Genomic DNA, 20,927 nt, shown 5'->3' on the forward strand with positions numbered 1-20,927 from the left:
AAAGAAGAGTTAAGAAGACTAACTGAAGAAAGACCTGAACAGACAGGTGAAAGAGATGTAAATTAGTAAGTGGAGCAAGAGGAAGAAATATGCATGTATTTCTTAATGCTGCTTATTTGTTTTTCATACCATAGCAGTTACACTGTAGCAACATCTACACATGGAAGATAACCACTGATCTGGTTTAAAGGGATCACACATTGATAAACTTACTTGAGTGTTAACTTAGTGTTGCAAGTTGAACAAGCAAAACAGTTCACACACCATGCCTTATTCAGAGCAGACACAACTAGGGTGATGAGAGAAAAAACCAAATCATTAGTGTTACAGAAACAAAAAAGCTAGGTAAAAATTTTAAACTCACATTTGTGAGGCATGAAGAACAGTCATTCGATTCTTGTATCAAGTATTAAGGACCATAACAATAATGTGGCAAGACTAGGTAGGCACATGTGGGTGTAGTGCAGTAGGACTGTGAAGCATTGATGAAGCTGTCTCTGAGACAAGACCCATTTAACAGCCACCTGTTTCTTGCTTCCACTTCATCTCATAGCATGCTGGCCTCAGGCAGCTGTTCTATGAGGCCATGTTTCCAACTTAATCAGGGAAACATCTTCAGCTGAAGAGTAATCCAGCAAAATTGTGTTTATGTTTCATTCCATTTCATTGCTCAGACCCAGTTCAGATTGCACTATCACCACCAGCAGCACTTGCCCAGCCAAAGAAAACAATGTGAAGCCAGCAGTAAGGATATCGCCAGCAAATCAGCACTAGCAAGGTGAAAAAACATTATGAACTCATGGGATAAATTACCTGATCAGGATAAACTTGGATGTATTTTTATTCTTTGCTTTGGAGAGAAAGTAACTATCTCAGTCTGTTCTCTGTTCTTCTTCTCTTTCAATATACCTTCCCAGTTTTTCCTGCCAAAATTTGCCTCTCTTCTTAATCTAAGTTAGAGGATGCAGGACAATGGTTTTCTCATAAACCCCTGTATTTTTTCAACAACAAACAGAACCAGAGAATTGTCACGCAGAGCTTCTTTCCTGCACTATGGGGCAAGAATGTCCGCACATCCACAGATGCATAGTTAATTCACTGCTTGTCAAAATAATACCAGTCAGATGAAAGTCCTCGTTCCCAAGCAACCTCTGTAATACCGTCAATAGACACTCTCCTGAAAAACTCCTGCCACAGAAGTTTGTTTCATCAGACAGAGAGAGAACAATATTGGATACTCGTAATTTGTGATGGCAGTGTCAAATTTGTGTGCATAAACAAAAGAAGAAATGCAACTGAAGATGTACATTGAAAATAAAGAAATTACTGTATTACACTATATTCTGTTCAGTTCAGAGACCAAAACAAACAACATGGGTGTCAGATTGTATGGTGAAAGGTCAGAACATACAGAGATGTAGTTATCAGACAAAGCTGAATTTATTAATTCACCTCAAGTTCCAGTTCTGCTCATTCTAGCAGAATATTGCTGAAGAGGAGGACACAGTTTCCTCTAAAGCGTTCTGGATTGTCATTCTGCAGGTATGGTCCAGTCCAGAAAACGTTGGGAAAGCACATCTCTGGAATGTAGGTCTCACCCTATAGTTACATGACTATAGACTAGTTTATGTCTGGTTTTATATGTTAGAGGCTTCTTCCTTGCCCACTTTGCTAATGGCTTTGGCTTAGGTGAGGCTAACATTGGTATTATAGTATTTATTTTGGGCAGGGGTAACTAGGCACATAATGTTGCATTATTTCAGGCAGAATAATTTGCTTTTGGCATTTTATCATAGCTGGTTGTCAGAAAAACCCCCACCAACTCAACTGCCCCCCAAAGAAAAAAAATCAAAAACCCAAACAAAACCCCCAAACCAACAACCAAGCAATAAAAACCCAAACAAACTTAAACCACTTGCTTCCAGTTCTGCCTTTGCAGGACACATCTATCCAAGTATGATCTTTCCTGGTTTTGTGACATTATCATCAGCCTAGATTTTCAAAACACAGGTGCCTGCAATAGATGGGTAAATATCTCTAGGAACCAAACTGACATAATGGGAACTAGGCACTTTAAAAAAAAAACAACAAAACCTTAAGAGTGCCCACCCATGTCTTTCAATATCTAAATACTTTTTCAAATTTGGTTCTTGGTTCATGATCCCTAAATTCATTTAAGGAGATGCCTGTGCAGTCATTCTCACCCTTGCATGTGTTCTTTTTGAAGCTGGTGGGGCAGGAAGCTCCTTCTGTGCATCTCCCAGCATCCCTGGCCTTTGAACATCACTAGGGGGTTTCCAGTTGACCACAGGTCTCTTCAGCAACTGGGTGGTCTTCTACCACCATAAAACACTTGCTGTAAGGTTTACTTGCCATTTGGTCTCTGACTAATCAGCTCTAACCTAATTTTCTGATCAAGAGAATGGCTGGTTTTGTTTTAAGGAGAACAATCAAGGATTCAACAGGGGGCTCCTTTCTCCCTTACTTCCACTTTTAAAGAGATCTTTCATCAGAAAGTAACATTAAGGAAATAGAAAAGTGCTTACCATCTCCCTCAATTACACGATTGCAATGGAAACAAACATCACCAAATAGCTGAAGAAGAAAGAAAAGTAACAAATTTTTAATGTAATTACTTTACCAAGGGTAACTTTTCAGACTAACAAAATAACTGTATTTAAGCTGATGGGCACAGTAGCTTTCCTATTTATTTTAGTAAAATAAAGAGATTGATGGCAAGTCTGGTTTGGTTTTCCAAGTATGTTTTGCATCATCTCATCACAAGAAGTCTTTATAATATTAAAGATGAAAACATTTGTTTACCTGTTTGATCCTCTGTAAATATGATTTTGTTTTGAATTTGAAATACAGTTGACATACAGCAGTTGGTGTCACATACACATCATTACTAATCAGCCAATTTAACATTTAGACTTACATGCATGACTAGAACAATATATTGCTCTTTCTGGCAAAAACTGTAAGAAATGTTATTTTATTGGAGAAAAAAAAAAAAAAAAGGAAAACGGAGGCCAAAAATTATTCATTCTATTTCCAGGCTTAACATTTGTCCATGATATAACAACTCAGAGGTGCCAAAAATGTCACGTATTTTTTCTAACTGTAGTAGTTAACCTAGTAAAAGACATCTACTCTAGATACAGCTCGTTTGGTATATGTGCTTGCCCCATCACGGCTGCAACACTATTGCTACTAATGTCATGGCATTTATTGTCCACAAGTATGCCAGCAACATTTCAATCATCTACCCTTCATCACTGAGAAATTAAAGAGTCCATCTGTAATTAGCAGATGCCTTACAACTCCCAAATGTAACCCTTACTCTTGTATTTATTTAAGGGAAGAGGTGGACGTGACACTATGCAGATGGCTTCCAAATAAAAAAAGTCTACGCATCATGGTGCTGGACTACGCAATCAAGGGGGTCTGGACAGAGATGATGGTACCAAGACATAGAACTCCTACATAAATGCAAGTGGTCACTAGGTGGTGTCCTCTGACAAATTTGGTGTTTGCAGTCTTCAGCAACCTAATGAATGAGCTGGATGGTGACGGTCATCCTGGAGTAGCAGCTGTAGAAAAAAACATGCTACTCGCTAGGGCCTCCTCCTAAACTGCAGCTACTGAGTGGCAAATCTTAAGCTTCTTGGGAATGACTGGGTGTCATTAGCTGCTCTGGTCTCACAGACATGTAAATAACAGCTCTATTTAAGTACCACTAAGCTCGAAGAACAACTCAATAGTGATTGTCCTGGCTAGCCTTTGTGAAATACCTGCAGTTTTCTTTCTCAATACCAGACCAATGCATGGAGAAACCTATACAAATTAACTGCAACAGAACATCTGCTAACTGACATTACACCCACAGGTGCCTGTAAAAAAACAGAAGAACATTCACGGTTTTCCATCTCTATCTAATAAAACCAATTAATGAGTTTACCAATCAACTCAATTTTTAAAAATATGCAACCTTACCTGATTGTAGTGGGTTTCACAATACGCCAAGCCTTTTCTCTCGTAATGGCGATGACCCAGGAATGGCTTTTCACATTTTGCACAAACAAAATGCTACAAAAAAATTTACATACATTGTTTTGGATTATTTGGAAGTAATGGCATTTTTTCTGGAAAGCAAACCAACCAAACCCAGTACTGAACATGACTGAAGTCTACTGAGATAGCTCTGCCATCTTGAAAAGGAGAGTTAAAACTATTTTGTTTCTACATTTAGACCATAAAATAATGTTCCTTTTAATGTCTTCAACATTTCGATCCAAAAGTTACCACCCCCACCCCAAAACAAATGAATTGATTCTCATATGTTATCAATGATCAGAGTGAAGAGATATTAAGTAATCTGCACCATTATTATACTCTTGTGAAGAAAGCATTTGCTGGAAGAGATTTTCAGAACAACAGGAGGAATAAACTGTTTATCTTTCTAACTTAAATGGAAGATGTGGAACTACATCTTGCACGTGGCCTTCAAATATGAACTCTCACACAAAGTGCTTTAGAGAGATTTACACGGCAGGTGACTTCGGAAGACCTAAGGGTATTACGATGCTCAGTAACATTATGGTTGCCACTGAATTTTACTGCCTTTCCAGAGGTACTGCTTTGCACTCTGAAATCTTATTTTGTAAGGACCTCACAGTGCCTCCTTTGATTACTGATCTTAGTTTCACAGTCAAAGCTCTCTGTAAGGTAAGATGTAACTCCTATTTCACAGTGGAAGACCAGTCACAATAAGGTTGAAGACAGGATTAGCAGAAGATATTTAATGATTTAATAAAAAAAGCATACTTTGCTAATCCTTTCATTGAAATTGATCAACAAAATCACAGACAAGTATGTTAATGTTTACATCTGTATAAGGCAATATGTTTCATCTGATTTTACCTCCACATGCCATTGTTTGCCCATAGCATTCACCACACGGCCTTCAATTGGTCTTCTACATGCCCCACAGATGGGGACACCCATTTTGTCATGGCAGGGTAAGCAGTATAATTCTCCCTTCAACTCACGAGCATCAGCAGTAAGTTCCTTCCTGTTCAGAAGTTAATGAATTGAGAGCATGAATAAAGGCACTGAATAATGTCAACTCTTGAGAGTTTCTGAAAAGAAAAAAATATTTTTTGGCATTTATTTTAGAAATTGCATTTGTACTGCAGTAATGTAGCTGCATCAAATATGACATAGTTCAACATATCTGATCACAGTGAACTGAGAACAGGCTGCTAAGCAAGATGCACTAAGTCCCTCTGAAAACAGCTACTGAGCTATTGTCATTCTGCGTTCTGGTTACGTAGCACGAATGACTGTATGCAAGCTCTAGACATATTTGGTTTATATTCTGGCACTCACATCACCAGTTTATTTTAGATTTGCATGACTGAAACTAAAACGTAGTCCTCTACGTCTAGGTACATTTTCCTTGTTGTACCAAACTTCAGAGAAAGAAAACTATGGACTCACAGGAGCTAGCTATGTTTATTCACTGCCAACTGAGGAATCTCACATACTCTACTTTTTTTTTGCATGGCTAAAATACTGAGACCAGCTAAACTTTAAAAATGACTGCACTCACTAATACTTTTAACTGGTTGCCGCTGACATAACATTACATGTTGTTATTCAAATCAGCGTTTGTTACGGCTCTGAAATGGTAGCTTCCTTTGCACCAGAAATAAAAAACTAAGAATCCACACTATATCCTACAATGATTCATGTTCTGTGCATCCGTGCAGGATGTAGAAATGTGCAGCTTCATGTACTGTAGTTGCAGAAGCTGACAAAATGAGGTGGGAGAAAGCTGCTAAGAAAAAACATAGGCTTCAGAAGGAGAGAACAGTCTCTTTTTGCATGCCACTCAACTAAAAAGAAGTAACATAGGCAAGAAGGTAGCTCAAGCAGCCAAGGAGGACCATTTTTCTTCCTCTAGTAGCAGAATAACAAAGTATCATTTCACTGCTACAGAAACTGTTATCTGGGTCCATACTTGATATTTTGTAAGGTACCATCTTGTCCTGCAGAGCCCAATCTTTACTCCCCAACAGGTCAGCTGCTGTTTGAACTCAAACCATCCCAAAAGCAGTAACACACATCTGGCTGCACGGCACCTAAAACCCCACCCGTCTTGCCAGCTGTACAGGACGGGTTTTCATTTTAAGATGTAAATTGATGAAACAAATAAACCCAGCATTTTCCTGTTTTCCTTTGCAGAACTCAAGTTACCCGCAGTTTGCACAGTTGAAATGATCAGGGTGATAAGGATCATTTTTGAATATGAGAGGCTGTTCATCAATAATGGCATGACACTTCTGGCAAATGTACTTTCCCAGGCCTCTGGCTTTTTCCCTGTTATGGCAAGGACGGCAGAGATGTCTGAAACAGCATAAAAAAAGAGAGGTAAGTACTGGTATCAGGTACCACAGTGCAAAATATAAACCAAAAAATCTATTAGAACCTCATTTCAATGAGCCCTATTTGGACGGAAAGTAAGTCTTTAAAACAATTTCCTTGCTAGGCAACCCAAGATTAGAAGAGGCAGGATGATAATTTTATTTTCTGTCACCACAGCAGTATTGTTTCTTCAGCTTATTTGAGCTTAAGCTGTGTTTTACTCCCAAAATCTTAGAAATTCAGTTTAGAAGCTGGACGAGCACACAGGTCCTAATTCTGCAGGTAACACTGTATATCATATTATACATATGGAGCCAATGGCCATAGAATCCACTTGTAAAACATTCTTCTGATCACAGCTGGTAAAAATATCCTACTCTGTGAGGAATCCCACTGAACTTAAAGCACTTATTAATAAATAAGGTGCTAAATTAAACCAAAATTGGAAAGCCAAGTTGGAAAAAGAAAGTAAAAATTTCTATTAAAAAAATTAAGACAGTGCTTCTGTGTCTGAATGTTTTCTCTCCTATTATGTTTTCCAATGGCCCCAAAACGTCACCGGGTAGAGAACATGTTTACCAAGAAACCTGGTGTTGAAGTAGGTAAACTGTTAATATATTAATTATATTATAATTACATAGAATAATATAAAATAATTATAATAATTATATTAAGTGTATGTTTAAAATACTCATTCTTCGTTTTGTGATGCACTCTTAGACCTTTTCACTACAGAAGGTGCTTCAGTTGTTCCACCTCAGCTGGAAAACTTCAGGAACCAAAACCTCTCAGTACCCCCTCTTAGTTCATTTTATTCATGATCAGTTAACCGAAGGGTGAAGACCTACCTGCCAGCATTCTTGACAAATCCAATATCAGCCAGTACTTGTTGGCAGATATCACAGCAGAAGCACTCTGGATGCCAGCTATTGTTCATAGCTTTAATAACACGACCAATAATGAACTCACCTGTAAGAAACACAGCACCAGGATGTAAAATACCATGCTAGGCAAAGTTAAAAGCAACCCACAACCAAATTGCTACAATGACATCATCATCCTCTCTCTCCCCCCCAAATCTGGCATGATACATGGCTTTCAGTATCACTGCTCTGGTTCTAAACTCTGGAATGTGGGTTTGTTTCAGGTTTTTTTTGCTAGGGGTCAGGAGAAAATGTCCTTGCTAGTGGAGGACCTTCTGTTCTTTACATACAAGCCCTTCTAGATACACAGTCCACCTTCTCTCTGTAACCATCCTTTTTAAGTCCCCTCCCTGGTTTTACTTCTCTGTTCTCAAGCTGTTTATTTAATACAGCTTTCTTGTGTCCTAATCATCTTTCTCCTCCTTTTCTTTAAGATGACAATTTTATTTTGCAATGTACACAGTAGTGGTTTCTACTCCACTAGGACCAAGCCTTGAAGGGGCTCTATATTCAAAGCACGCAGAACTGAGCTTGCGTGGCTGTGGACCTCCTAAAAAAACCCTCCCGTGGAGTCAGAACACAAAGCTGCAGTGAAGCAGCAGGTCAGTCAGTCCAACGCACACAACTTCTGACCTACCACAAGCGGTCCTGTCCTGTGAGTCATTAAAAAAAAAGCAGGAGAACTACTGCATGCATGGTGTGACTGTGCGGGGCAGGCAGCGGAGCGTCCAGCACACACACGGTTTAGTTGTTCTCTATGCGGACGTTGTGGCCAAGGCCCCTGAGCAGTGCAAAGGCTCTGCTTCAAATGTGCTGGAAGCTCAGCTTCCCGGTGCCGTGAGGGGCTGAGTCCTGGCTTTGGAGAATGTACAACTCCAACAGCTGCCAAAGGAGAGCGGTCGGGCAGGTAACCAGTGCAGACAATAACTGGTGTTCCCATGAAGTCATAGCTTTTCAAGAACAAAACCCAATGGACTCCAGAAATGTCAGGAATGCTCGAGGCCACATCGCTGACAACAGCCCCATCGATTCTGGCTGTGCTTACTAAATCCAGGCAGTGACAAAGCCCAGCTCTGCACAGGACCTTGATGAGGTTTTGAGGGAGCTGGCACTACAAGCAGCCAGGGCAGAAGTGGGAGCTATGCCAGCTGGGTAGGAGAAATCCTACCCAGGCAACATAGCTCCTCAGAAACGGCCACGGACCCATTCCTTCCTCTTCCCCTGCTTGTTCACATCTGCAGCCTTGAATTCAAAGGTCCATAACATCTGCTTCTCTCTCCCTCAGTGTTCAGTCCCTCCCTCCACATGAGGAAAAGCCTCACTGATCAAATTGAAAACCATAGCAACTTGTCGAGGTGCTACAGAAATACGAGAGCTTCCAGACCAGTTTAAGCAATAGCCAAGTAATGACTTCCCAGTCCTGCCCGAGCATGATGTGTCACACACAGGGGGAAAAAAACCCATGCAAATGATTACTGCACATCAGACACCCAAGCATTTACATCAGCAGTGGCAAATAAAAAGCAGCCCTCAGCGTGATGTTTGGTGGACATTAGACGCTGAAGCCTTAAAGATATTTGTTTCACAAATACAACAGGGGACCAGCTGACCATCATTTGATTATAACACTAGATGATGAAGACTGTCCCCTCTTGTATGGAGTAGGACAGCATGAGTGGGTTACAATAGTCAAAGCAGATGATAAAGATTTGTTGCAGGGTTTCAGCTGCATGAGAAGGGCCAAATACGAGCACATGCAGATGTACTGATATATATAATCAGGAATCATGAATGGTCTGTTCATTGGATCATTGGATCAACAGCTAAACTACTCACTCAAATAATGCAAACTTTTTTTTTTTTTTTTTAATACTATTGTTTGATGACCTTCAGGAAAAGCAGCTACCCAGATTCTCTGAAGTCTAGTACATTCTGGAAGTTCAGACGCCCAGATGCACAGTGCCACCTCCCAGAGAACACATACAAGGGTTGCTCATCTTCCCCCAGTGATGTTCCCATTTGTGAACAGTGTGAAGTGTTTCACCTCGATGTAAGACTTACCACATTGATGGCAGCAAGGGGCAAAAAGCATTTGAAAATCATGTTCGCAGTACTTTCTCCCTTCAAACTGCAAATGGAAAAAAACCTTGAGCATTAGAGGGACGAGGATCATGCCCTTAACATAAATGCTGTAACACACCAGTTTGTTTCCAGATGCAATTAGATAGTAAAATGTGAGGGGCTGCACAAAAAAAACAGACCATGTGCTAGGCATTAAATCCACCCACCTTAATTCAGCTACTAATTAGCACGTAGCATTAACAGCACATCATTCCTCTAATACTGCTGAGACTGTAAGGCATTTTCTGTCATGCATTTACATCACAAGAGACATCTGAATGTTGACAGACTGCTGAAACTGATGCAACTAAGTAAATTCTAGGCAGGAAATTAGCTAACAAAAACCTTTCCCAGGGGGAAGCATTTTCCCTGGATCCATTTGATCCCTCCTCCACTCTACATTTCCTGCAAGAATGACCCAGCATACCAGAGGAAGTAAGTACCGGGGGAGGAACAGCACCCAGGGACAGAAATCTTTGTAATTTATGGAGCAGTACAGCCCAAACATGAAGGGAAATAAGGCTTTTGCATTGTGATGCTTATTTCATAGAACCATAGAATCATTTAGGTTAGAAAAGACCGTTAAGATCATAAATTCCAAGTTTTAAGGAACAAAGTTCACTACATAGACCAGATGAAACAGGGAACCGATCTTAGGGGATTTGAATCTGAATTTTATCACAGTTAGGAGAAGTTCAGATGCAGTTCAAGCTCAGGTAGAAAAAAAAAAAAAAGAAAGAAAAAAAATTCTACAACACTGCATTAGTGACTTAGCCAAAGAATATGTAAAAACATGTAGGCAAGTATGTCCTGAAATGAAGGCAAATGTTTAGATACCTTCAGGCACGTCATTACTAGACACAAATGCCAACTAGCATGTCAAAACCAGACAGACAATATTAGGAATGCTATAAAATGTTTGGATTTGAATGTCTCAGTTTTTAACAGTGGGAAAAGGGGGATAGCAGGAAACCCCACTCCTTTCTTTTTACTGGGTCTAAGACAAAAAAAGCAATAGTGTAAAATAGGACCCACAAATTAAGTTTGATGCATGGACAGAAAATACAGCAATGTGCTTCAAGATTTCCTGTTTTATACTATGAAATTCCAAGGTTCAAATACAATATAAGTACAGTAATTACTCATGCAACAGCCAGGATGGGGATCTAATGAAACACTCTAGAAGTCACTGCGTAATTGAGCTCAGAAACTTAATTCCTGTGCCCAACATGAATTGCCCTTGCTAAAACCAGAAAGACATGTGCTCAATACAGACTTTTTCAGAATTCTCTGCTAGCAATTTATCAAGTGTTTTTCCAGTGTAATACTCTAAAACAGATGATGTTCTTAATTGGAGCTTTTTTTAAAGAAAAAAAATTGAGAGACAGAGGGCTATTACTTTCTCAAAGAGTAATGGAAATTACTGGTTCATCGTGAATCGTGCTTGCTTCCTGCTGGTTAAAATCCTTTTTAAATTGAAAAAAATCCGAAAGCTTCCTGTTTTGTGTAAACAGGTGATCCAATGGGAGATGCTTAGGTTTGCTTGGATTTCAGAGCCACCACATGTTGATCTAGGTGTACCAAACAGGTTTTGTTCCCTTCTGGTTTGCATCACACAGGTTGGTTGCTATTCAGTCTCATTTATATTTTCAGCCTTCTTGGCTCATTTGTGCTTCTTTTTGTGGATGACCCAGCAGTTCATCCATTGGAGGAAGCCTTGACCTTCTGTAACAAATCCCACAGTACATTTTAAAAGCAAGGTAATTTGACTGTTGTATGCTGGACGGCCATGAGTTAAATGGCTCTGCATAGAACATTTCACCATGACATAACCTCCAGCTGATCTCCAGGGTTAGCTAACTTAGTGGAAAGACATGCACAAACCCCAAGTCTTTAAAGACCCTTTCTCCAAGGCAGTTTCTGGTAAAGCCCGTTTTAAGAAAACACTCCAGGTGCAACTGGAATGGAAACAAATCTGACAAGCGCATTGCAGCTGCACCTTCCTTTTAATCTTCCTAGAGTATATTACAAACATCTTAGGAAAAAAACCCAAACTGAAAGGAAGTCCCTCTCATTTAGGATACAAAAGTCACATGCTATTTCATTTTATTATTTGAGATAATAATAACAACAATAATAGATACAGATTCCCCCAATTATGGCTCTTGTGAGTAATCCATAAGGATTCTGCTGCATTTCTTCTGTTGTGGGATGCACTGCCCTAAGCCCTTCCATCTCCCCCACCTCAGAACAGTGCAGAGCAGGTCGGGCTGCTTCTGAAAGCACCCAGCAAGAGGCTCTTAACGAACAGCTGGACCACGGGTAGGACTCATCTCTCCTAACCTCCCCTTGCCTGAAGGTGAGGTGCCCACAGTCCCCAGTGGGAGATGGGGCAACCTCAGTAAGGAGGAGCCATCCTTGGACCCACGAGTAATGTGGGTTGGAGGAAATGCTCAATGACTGATTACGGTGGTGTCAATCTCAATGACTGATTACGGTGGTGTCAATCTGTCCTTCTGAGCACACTGCCACTGAAGCGCTCCATCCAAACCAGATGTTCTGCTATCAGTATAGGACTGTACACTGCTACCTATTGCAAGACTCTGCAACAACAGCTGTAGGGAATACATAGCTTCCAGATGGTGGAGTAAAAGCAGACCAGAATTACTACCACTTCACACCTGACAGCAAAGCATGGTGAGTTGGAAAACTGCTGGCACATGCTTTTGCTAATTTCAGGTTAGGTTGAGCGCATAAGAAAACATGCTAAACTGATGTGATGATATTGAGCAAACTGGAACACAAATATAACCTAGCAGGTCCTAAACCCACAGTTCCTGTACAGGATTAAGCACACAGCTCTCACTTACACCCTTATGCAACAAGGCCAACACTAGCTGGTTACAAATCCATACTACCATTTCTAACAGGCTCACAAAGACATCAACAAAATTCCTGCTATGCTGTGCAGACTCCAGGCTGTGGATGGGCACTGCTCTGGCGTGAAGCTGCTTGTGCCTGCAGGCAGCTCATCTCTGGTGCCAGACCACAGCAAGCTGTGCTGCTCAGGGTCCTTGCAGGCAGCCTGGAGACACGTCCTGCGGTACACGAGACCTGCATTGGCCTGACCAGTTCAGCTCCCACCCATGGAACACAGTGTAAAAGCTTATCATGGCAGCATTTGACAGCAAATGTGATAAGCAGCTTAATGACTAACTGGAGGAACTCTGCAAGGCTTGCAATAGGCAGGGGAAGAATAGTTGACTTCCCGATTGCTAAGACCTGCAAATCATTTCTAAGAAACACTATCTTAGCTAAACCAGGCACAGAATAAACACAACCTTATGCTGGGCAACTCACAATGCCTGTGTTTACCCACAGCGAACCTGCTCAGAAAAACATGTTACCCAGCCATACCTCCAAACACAGAGTCACAGGAAGGTCAGGGTTGGAAGGCATCTCTGCAGATCACCCAGTCCAAGCCCCTGCTACAGCAGGGTCACCCACAGCAGGTTGCACAGAGTCGTGTCCAGGCGGGTTTTGAATGTCCCCAGAGAAGGAGACTGCACAGCCCCTCTGGGCAGCCTGTCCCAGGGCTCTGTCACCCTCAAGGTGTTTTTCCTCACGTTCAGGTGGAACTCCCTGTGTTGCAATTTGTGCCCGTTGCCCCTTGTCCTGTCACTGGGCACCACTGAAAAGAGCCCGGCCCCATCCTCTATGCACCCATCCTCTCAAAGAGCACATGAAGCCGGTCAGAGGAAGATACACTTTTCGCCCATCTTCTCCAGTCACTTTTCCTTGACAATGATACAGATCATCTCAAGTCCTCAGAACACTGTCAGCCATCTCCTGAGCACTGGCCAGCCTAAGACCACCCTCCACCTGCTCAGGGCTGTCCCTCTCTCTCCCCAAAATGCTGTCACCCCAGTACATTCTCATCGCTAGTATCGATGTGCCAAATGAAAGAAGAGCAAGCTGTGCCCTTGTCTGCTCTTCTCCCTGAGCAACACCACCGGAAAACATGTTGAAGTTTCCACTGCAATCATCTCACTGGCCACCTCAGTGCTAAGTGAGTCTTTCTGGCAGCATGGGACAGTCATGGACACCCTAAAGGGTGTGGAGACAGAGGGAGACAGCCCTGCCAAAGATTGCTCTCAATCCCAGTTGAAACAGCCCCAAAGGCATGGATATCCGCTGACCTCTCCATGCTCTAGAAGCCATCCAGGACAAGCCAGTATAGATGGGGAGGAAGGCTGGGTAAGATTTATGAGCCGTGACCTGAAGGCTGTCAGACCGCTTAAACAGACCAAAAAGTACCTCTCTTCCACAGCAGCAGACAGACTCACTGGTGTGGAGAGAAACTGCAACATTTTGTGGTGGACACTAAAAGGGCCAGTGGCAGAAGGGTGATGTGAAGTTCAAGCCACACACAAGTCTTTACGTATTAATTTAATCCTCAGCACAATTACTTTACCTTTATAATAGCTGTGGTAAAAAGTGTCTATTCTCAACTGAAACTTTCCACTTTCTATGTAACACCTCTCAAGAAAAATGTTTCTACTCAGCCTGAAAAAACCCTAGCAATGTTAACCAAAACCTGTTACCGAGCATTGGAACAGGCTATCCAGGGAAGTGGTGGAGTTACCATCCCAGGAGGTAGTTAAAAGTTGCGTAGATGTAGCAGTTAGGGACATGGTTTAGTTGTGGACTTGGCAGTGCTACGTTAATGGTTGGACTCAGTATCTTAAAAGGTCTTTTCCAACCTGAATGATTCTATTATTCTATGTTTTAGTACATGGGGCTATTTTCATTCCCAGGACAATGTACTGACACTCACTTCTGACTTACTGTCTTTAATAGGGAGCATCACTTTGCAGTAAAAACAACCATAATGAATATGAATATTAACAAGGTAGCAGTAGGAAACAAAATGCCTACATCCAATATATCTAAACACCACCAGGATACTTGCTCCTGCCAAGGAGACTCAGGTGTGGCCACCCGTGAGCAACAGAGAGGTGGTAATGTTCCTGGACTAAGTGCAAAAGTAAGACTTTTTTTCCACCGCAGTCCTTGTCCATCACCTAGGAGATACAGGCTGCCTAGAGCAGGATTTCTCAAACTTTTATCTTTAACAAAGGACCATTCAACTTTCTGAAAGAGGTCCCTGGAATGTCTCCCTGTTTTTTGAGTCAGAAAAAGGATGAATAAAGTACTCATTATTTAGAGAAAATACATTTTATTGTTTTAAGAGAATTTTATTAACACAATTACAAATATCTTAGTTTTAAAACATTTGTATTGCTTTATGTTCGCCTGACGTTTTAACATGTCAGGGTTAACTCCTTACCATGCGAGCAAGCAGGCAGCAGCTCAGTATAGACTAACAATTGTAATGCAACATGTAAGTATATAGAGGGTGTTTTGGTTTGTTTTTGTTTAATTGCTCCTGCCTTGCAGCTCACCTTTTGATGTCTTATAGAACACTAGTGGCTCATTTACCACAATTTGTGCAAACCTACCCCTACAGCACCGAAAAGTCTTTTGATCCTCAAACAAGGTGAGAGAAAGCAAACCCCAGGAATCCCCTTTGCCAGTGTCTTTTCCAATCCATGCTCCTCCCTCAGCTTCTCCCCATCGCTATGCGACGTGGCTCTGTAAAATCAGAAATATTACTGTGGAAGAGCAACTGCTCTGCTCTTACCACAAGGATGGCACACATGTGAGAACACAGCATTGTGTTTTTAACACATTGCTCTCCTTCCTTTTCAGATCACAGTATGACACAAACCCTGTAACTGCTACTGTAAGTTGGACTACAAGCTACCTTATCCTTCAGACAGTAATTCCCCGTCTTACCTCATCTACCCTTCCTTATAACAATCACTTAATATTTTATGAACTGTCTAAAGTTTTCACTAAAGCTACTTTGTGCTTGACATGGCTGAGCCACGTCCTGAATCCCCACAACAGGGGAAGGTAAAAAAGAAAACGACACAGATATCAAAACACCCACCTGAGCTGAGGGCAATCTACCTGGGGCTGAGAAATATAAGTGACAGGCGGTTTTAACCCTTGGAAGTCTGTAAGAACTACTAATTTTGAATGCTCTGGTTTGTTAAACCTAGAGTCGACCCTATGCAGGCCCCATCTGGTTTGGGCTCTCCACACACCCTGATCTCAGCATGCTGACTTACAGGTCATCTCTATGAGCAGCTTTTCAGATGCTGTGCTGGCCTCACTCGACTCAGCAATAAACCATCTATGGACTGCAGGATACTGGGTTTTCCCTCTGCATGACTGTGTTCCTCTAAGAAGGATGCTTTCTCTGTATTTCTGGTATGATGTATCAAATTTGCAGATTTTAGGGAGGAAAAAAAACTGCACTGAGAAAGAATCTCCAACAGTTTTTTCCCCTGCCCTGACAACATTAGGCTACACATTTAAATAAGGTTACATACACACATGTCCTCCAAATTAGCACATAAACACTTCTGGTTTTTTGTCCGTTTACCAGGCATATTCTTTCAGAGCCCAGTTCTTCTCACGGGACTTCCTGAGCTATCGATCTGCCCATAGCTACCTCTGATATGGGAATGAAGGCAGAAGGCAAAGGCTGGGGCGAGAGGGACGCTCTGCCCCACTTACCTCATAGAAGAGTCCTTCAGGAAACTGCTGAAAGCACTGGGCGCAGACAAAGCACTGCTCATGGTACAGCTCACCATTGCTGTTGACAATTTTCTCAGCAGGGGCAAAGCCACCCCTGCAGCGCTCGCAGATGGCATTTGCAAGCGCATTCGCCATGTTGCTGTTGTAAAAGAAAAAAAAAAAAAAGAAACAGAAATAACATTAGTTCAAATAGCCAATACCACTGGTTGTGGGTCTCTTTCTTTCTCCAAATCCAAATGCATCAGCCTAACACTAGGCTGCTCAACACAAGGTTTTCAATGGACTTAATGACTTGTGGCATCCCACCAGAAATAAAGTTGCTATTTCCCCCTGCTCCCAAACTCCTGAGAAACAAAACCCCCACAATGCACTCCAATAACTATCAATTAAAAAAATCCAACCAACCAAACAGAAATGTTGTTATTACAGATACATTTACAGGCTTTTTATGATGAGAAAAGGCAGGCAATTCAAAATAGTACTAAAAAAATGATGAAATACATTAGAATTACAGAAAACAAGGGCAAATATTAATAGTAATTGAGGACTGGCACCACATAGAAAAATATAAATGTTAATTCCAAAATAATTCCTAATTCTAAAATATATATAACAGTGTTGGCTCCAAAGCTCTAAATAAGCAATGTGAAAGAGTGTATGGTATCTAGTCTGGCAAATTACTGAAAACCAGAGCACTGGTTAAACTGGTTAAAAAACAATTACTTCTTATGTAAGCTCTGCATAGCTTGACGTAATTTTACACATTTGGTTTGAAGTCATGGGATTTTTGTTTGGTCTGTTAGGGCTCATCTCAGGAAGCGCAGCTCATGGTATGCTGGCGTTTGTGCAGGGCCAAGGGGGAGGGTGGGAATGCCCTGGCTGCTCCACTGCAACCCACGTGCACGCCAACACAAGCTGACAAACCTGTGCCAGGGATGCAAAATATATTTGGTTGCTTCTCAAAGGCACATGACCATAAAATGACAGTGCAGTAGCTGCAAAATATGAGAGGAATTAGCTACTGCACTAGGATCATGTCCACATCTGCAGAAGACAGTACAGTTGTGTTTCAGTTAATTAAGGCTAGAAAAAGGTTCACTTGATTCTTCCTTTGCAAATATGTTCTTACTCATATCTAGACTCTCAAAGCTATGCCTTTCAGGATCACCTCTCTACCCCTAATATCATTTGATAGCAGAGAGCAAATACAGCGCAATGGTCTAATTTCATTACAATCTGACCACAGCTCAGAAAACCACTGACTCGGACATCTGTCTGGAAGCTTCTTACACAGGTGACATTATTTTAAACGTATGTGCATGCATGCACACATTTTGGTTCAGCTATCATGCTGCGCCTGTAAGTGCAGAGCCCGCAGGCCTCTGCAAGATGCCAAGCCTTTCCCCGCCAAGACCTCTTGGCTCCCACCAGGTTCAATAGGAAATTAATTCATTCCTTGCACAGCATCCGAGGGAGCAAGCAAGCACCTAGCACGTGGTTCAGAAAGGAATGCGCTTTATCTATTTCTTACACTGTCTCACAGAAGAGCCCTATGCAAGGTCACATTTGACCAGTTATTATTAGTTGGCTTTCCCCCTCCCCCTCTCTCTCGAGATCTTTGCAGAAGAGAAAAACACTAACTGCTATCCAAATATTCACTGCCCTGTTGGTGAAACAAGTGGGCAGATTTCACAAGGAGATCAGATGGATGATGGTCTATCTCATACATAACAGACAAGCCTACAGACAAACTGCAGTGATTATATGTATGAACTGTGGTTAACTATAAAGCTCGCCGATGGTCTCCATAGATTGTGTATGCTTTCTGTGGAGGAAAACCTCAGCCACTCCACCTGTCCTCCTTATCAACCTGAATGAAGAATAATCACAACGAAACTGGGATCTTTCATCATCACCTCAACAGTTCTCGAGCACTAAGGGTGTTAAGTGCTGCCAGACATAAAGTATAATCCAAGCAAAAACACAAAACAAAGTTCAAAGACAAATGAAAACAAAGCTTTCCTCCTCAGTATGCAAAAGTACTTCACTTTGAAATACATCATATATGTAAAAAGTGATGTACATAATACTTCTGCATTAGTGAATCAGTTTACCCATTTACCCAAAATAATAGGCAAACAACCTAAAGTCAGAGAGACAACTTGACAAATTCCAACCCCATTTCAACTGCCAACAAAAATTTCTGACGCAATTAATGTTGAAGTTTAAAGTAACAGTTCAAATTTTAGTTGATGGTTACAACTGGCAACGTATCAAGCAGAACAGTGGCAAAGGTTGCATTAGAGAATGGCTTGCACAGCCTGCCCGAAGCTCAGATAATAGAATACATATGTATGTTACACCAATGTCATCGTAGCTATACCCCAAAGCTGAACAGAATGAACTTACAATCTTGCATAAAAGTCACAAAACTCTTTGTAGAGTTTTATGTCACTGTGCCTACGTTGCAATTTTGACACCGGTTTCTCGCCTTCGTTTCCTGTGGAGTTGTGAGCATCAGGAGTGACCTTGTATGCAACTTCTTCATCTTCTGGGATGGGGTAAGGGTGAGCTCTGCGCTGGAAGTCCATCTCTCTCTAATTGCTTTCCTGGGTGTATATATTCTATGATTATACTGCAAAGAAGCTGTAGGCAAAGTCCTCAAACCAATATGCTGGACTTCCCCTTGTTCCCAGCAAAGTGATTTACTTTCACAGCTCCGTGTCATGTAGCCGGAGCTACTCAGCGCCCTGCTAGAGCTTCAAGTTAAAAGTTCAGTGGCGGGGCGGTCAGCCTGTCACGCTGTGATTTACTGGCACTGGCTGCAAGCAGAGGAGCACATTCCCCTGACAAGCCCTCATGCAAACTCGGATGCTGGAAAAGGGCTTTGCTGCCGGCTGCTGATAGAAGCTTCCCAGGAGGGCTGTGGTGTGAGTAACCTACGTGAGCAAGTACGTTCACCACCAAATTTGTCCACAGCTACTTTCTGCTGAGGCAGGGTGGAGGTGGATTCCAACACTATTTTATCATGGGCAAACCAGCAGTGGAAAGCACGAAGAGAAGACTTCTGTCATTAGGTAAATATTGCTTCAATACTATGGTATATTAATTACATTTTTAAAACAGCCTTTAATGTTCCTCTTGTGTCTTCTAAGTCATATGTGCTGAATTTATCTATAGGTGTCTTTCTTCTTGTCAGTACTTCAGAGAAGGGGTAGGTACAGACAGGTAGTTCAGCTTCTGTCGTGCTTCCCAGGCCATTAACTGAACTACCAGGTATGCTATAATGAGCAATATATGGAGGAAAAAAGAAGCTTGATTTCCAGTGATGTGCTGCATTTAGAACAATTATCTAATGTAAGAACACTTAGTGAAGTAATTTACTCTGGATATTAGGGAACTGAGAGAGCAAGACCAGGAAGAAAGAAGAAAGAATGAAAATTAATCATTCCTTCACCACAGAATGCTCTCCTAATGTTGCAATTATTTCATGGTTATGTTCTATTTAAAAGAACTTGTGCACTACTTACTAGGGAAGGCAGAGTCGATCAGCTGCACATCTGCAGCTAGTAATTACACCCCTGCAAGGTCTCCCTGCCTGAAGCACAGCGCTTGCGGCAGACATGGGACACTCGGCTTCCAGCAACTCGTAACTGTAGACAAAGCAGGCTTTGGGGGAAGCTGTCCCAAGTAATTATCTCTTGCACTGAACTGACTCAGCCACGTTAGCAATCTGTTCGTTGAACAACAGAACCGCCTGCGCTTTGTGCTCATGACACATGGCACCCTGGTATCTGAAGAATCTGCTCGTCTGCGAGGGGGTGTGAGAAAGCAGAGGAGGACGGGGGGAGATGAACAGAGAAATTAGGACTAGAAGGTGACAAAGGATGTGACGGGAAGTCCAGTCAAGGCTACTGCTTCTTAATATGCCTTCACTTTCCTAGGACCTACTGTAGAGGGTCTGGCTTATGGTGGTTTTGGGCCATCTCTCCCAACAGTACCTGGGCTAGCTTGCTCAGTAAGCGCACAGCAGCATGCACACCACTCTCCACACAGGCCTGGGCTTGCACGTAGCCACCTTCCTGCAGCCTAGCCAACACAGCATTACCCTTCTGCCGCTGCCAGAGTTGTGGAATGGGTTTGGTCAGCCATCTTTCCTTCACCTCCCCGCGGCAGGAAGCAACCCCTGGGCAAGTTATTCCCCTGCACCACGGGACACCGGTGGTAGGTGGGACCCAGGCAGCATGACCCTGCTTATTTACCCGTCCGTAGGTGTGATTATACAGCTTGCACCAGAGCTACCACAAGTCACAAGCTGTAACAGGCTAAGGAGGCTGCACCCTCACCACTGACACGGCTTGGCTGGAGCTCAAGCCCTATTTTTATCTGTCATGGAGCAAGCTCCAGATCAAGGAACACTCAGGTTGTAGCCCTAGGCCACGATGATCTTGCCAGAGCACTGTTGCAGGAAACTGTGCTGGAAGAAAAGGTTTCTGTGTCTGCTGGAGCACCAGTGATGAAAATGAGCGCTGTTTGCCAACAGAGATGCAGGCATAGTGATCTAAGTGATCTCTTCTCCTCCATCCTGCTTCCCAGCATTTCCTGCACAGGTCAATGCTGAGCCTCTCTCTGTATGAAAAACTTCAGGGACACTGACTGCAATGGACTAACCATGCTGATTCATCCAGGACTAGTACAGGTGCATCAGGCCACTAAAATAAGAAACAGCAAGTCAGGCTGTCTCCTCCCCTTATCACTGACCATCTCCTCAACAGTTTCCTTGCA

The 20,927-nt window shown here is 42.2% G+C and overlaps 1 protein-coding gene across 7 annotated transcripts in view; it reads right to left on the reverse strand.

Annotated features, from left to right (window-relative positions):
- The window catches only part of LIMS1 (LIM zinc finger domain containing 1), a 76,455-nt gene that overhangs the window by 2,126 nt on the left and 53,402 nt on the right, over positions 1–20,927 (reverse strand). For 5 of the 7 annotated variants that reach the window (XM_056328684.1, XM_056328687.1, XM_056328683.1 and 2 more), the window contains exons 2-9: positions 16,122–16,281; positions 9,414–9,480; positions 7,278–7,398; positions 6,262–6,411; positions 4,924–5,074; positions 3,997–4,089; positions 2,547–2,595; positions 214–289 (exon numbers count right to left, since the gene is read on the reverse strand). In XM_056328684.1, the coding sequence (XP_056184659.1) occupies positions 214–289; positions 2,547–2,595; positions 3,997–4,089; positions 4,924–5,074; positions 6,262–6,411; positions 7,278–7,398; positions 9,414–9,480; positions 16,122–16,281 (867 nt within the window). Of the gene's footprint in view, positions 1–213; positions 290–2,546; positions 2,596–3,996; positions 4,090–4,923; positions 5,075–6,261; positions 6,412–7,277; positions 7,399–9,413; positions 9,481–16,121; positions 16,282–18,551; positions 18,824–20,927 lie in introns of those variants that run through there. The other 2 variants (XM_056328681.1, XM_056328688.1) reach the window with 1 other exon arrangement.

Source organism: Falco biarmicus, chromosome 2 (assembly GCF_023638135.1).
Source record: "Falco biarmicus isolate bFalBia1 chromosome 2, bFalBia1.pri, whole genome shotgun sequence".
Classification (NCBI taxonomy): domain Eukaryota; kingdom Metazoa; phylum Chordata; class Aves; order Falconiformes; family Falconidae; genus Falco; species Falco biarmicus.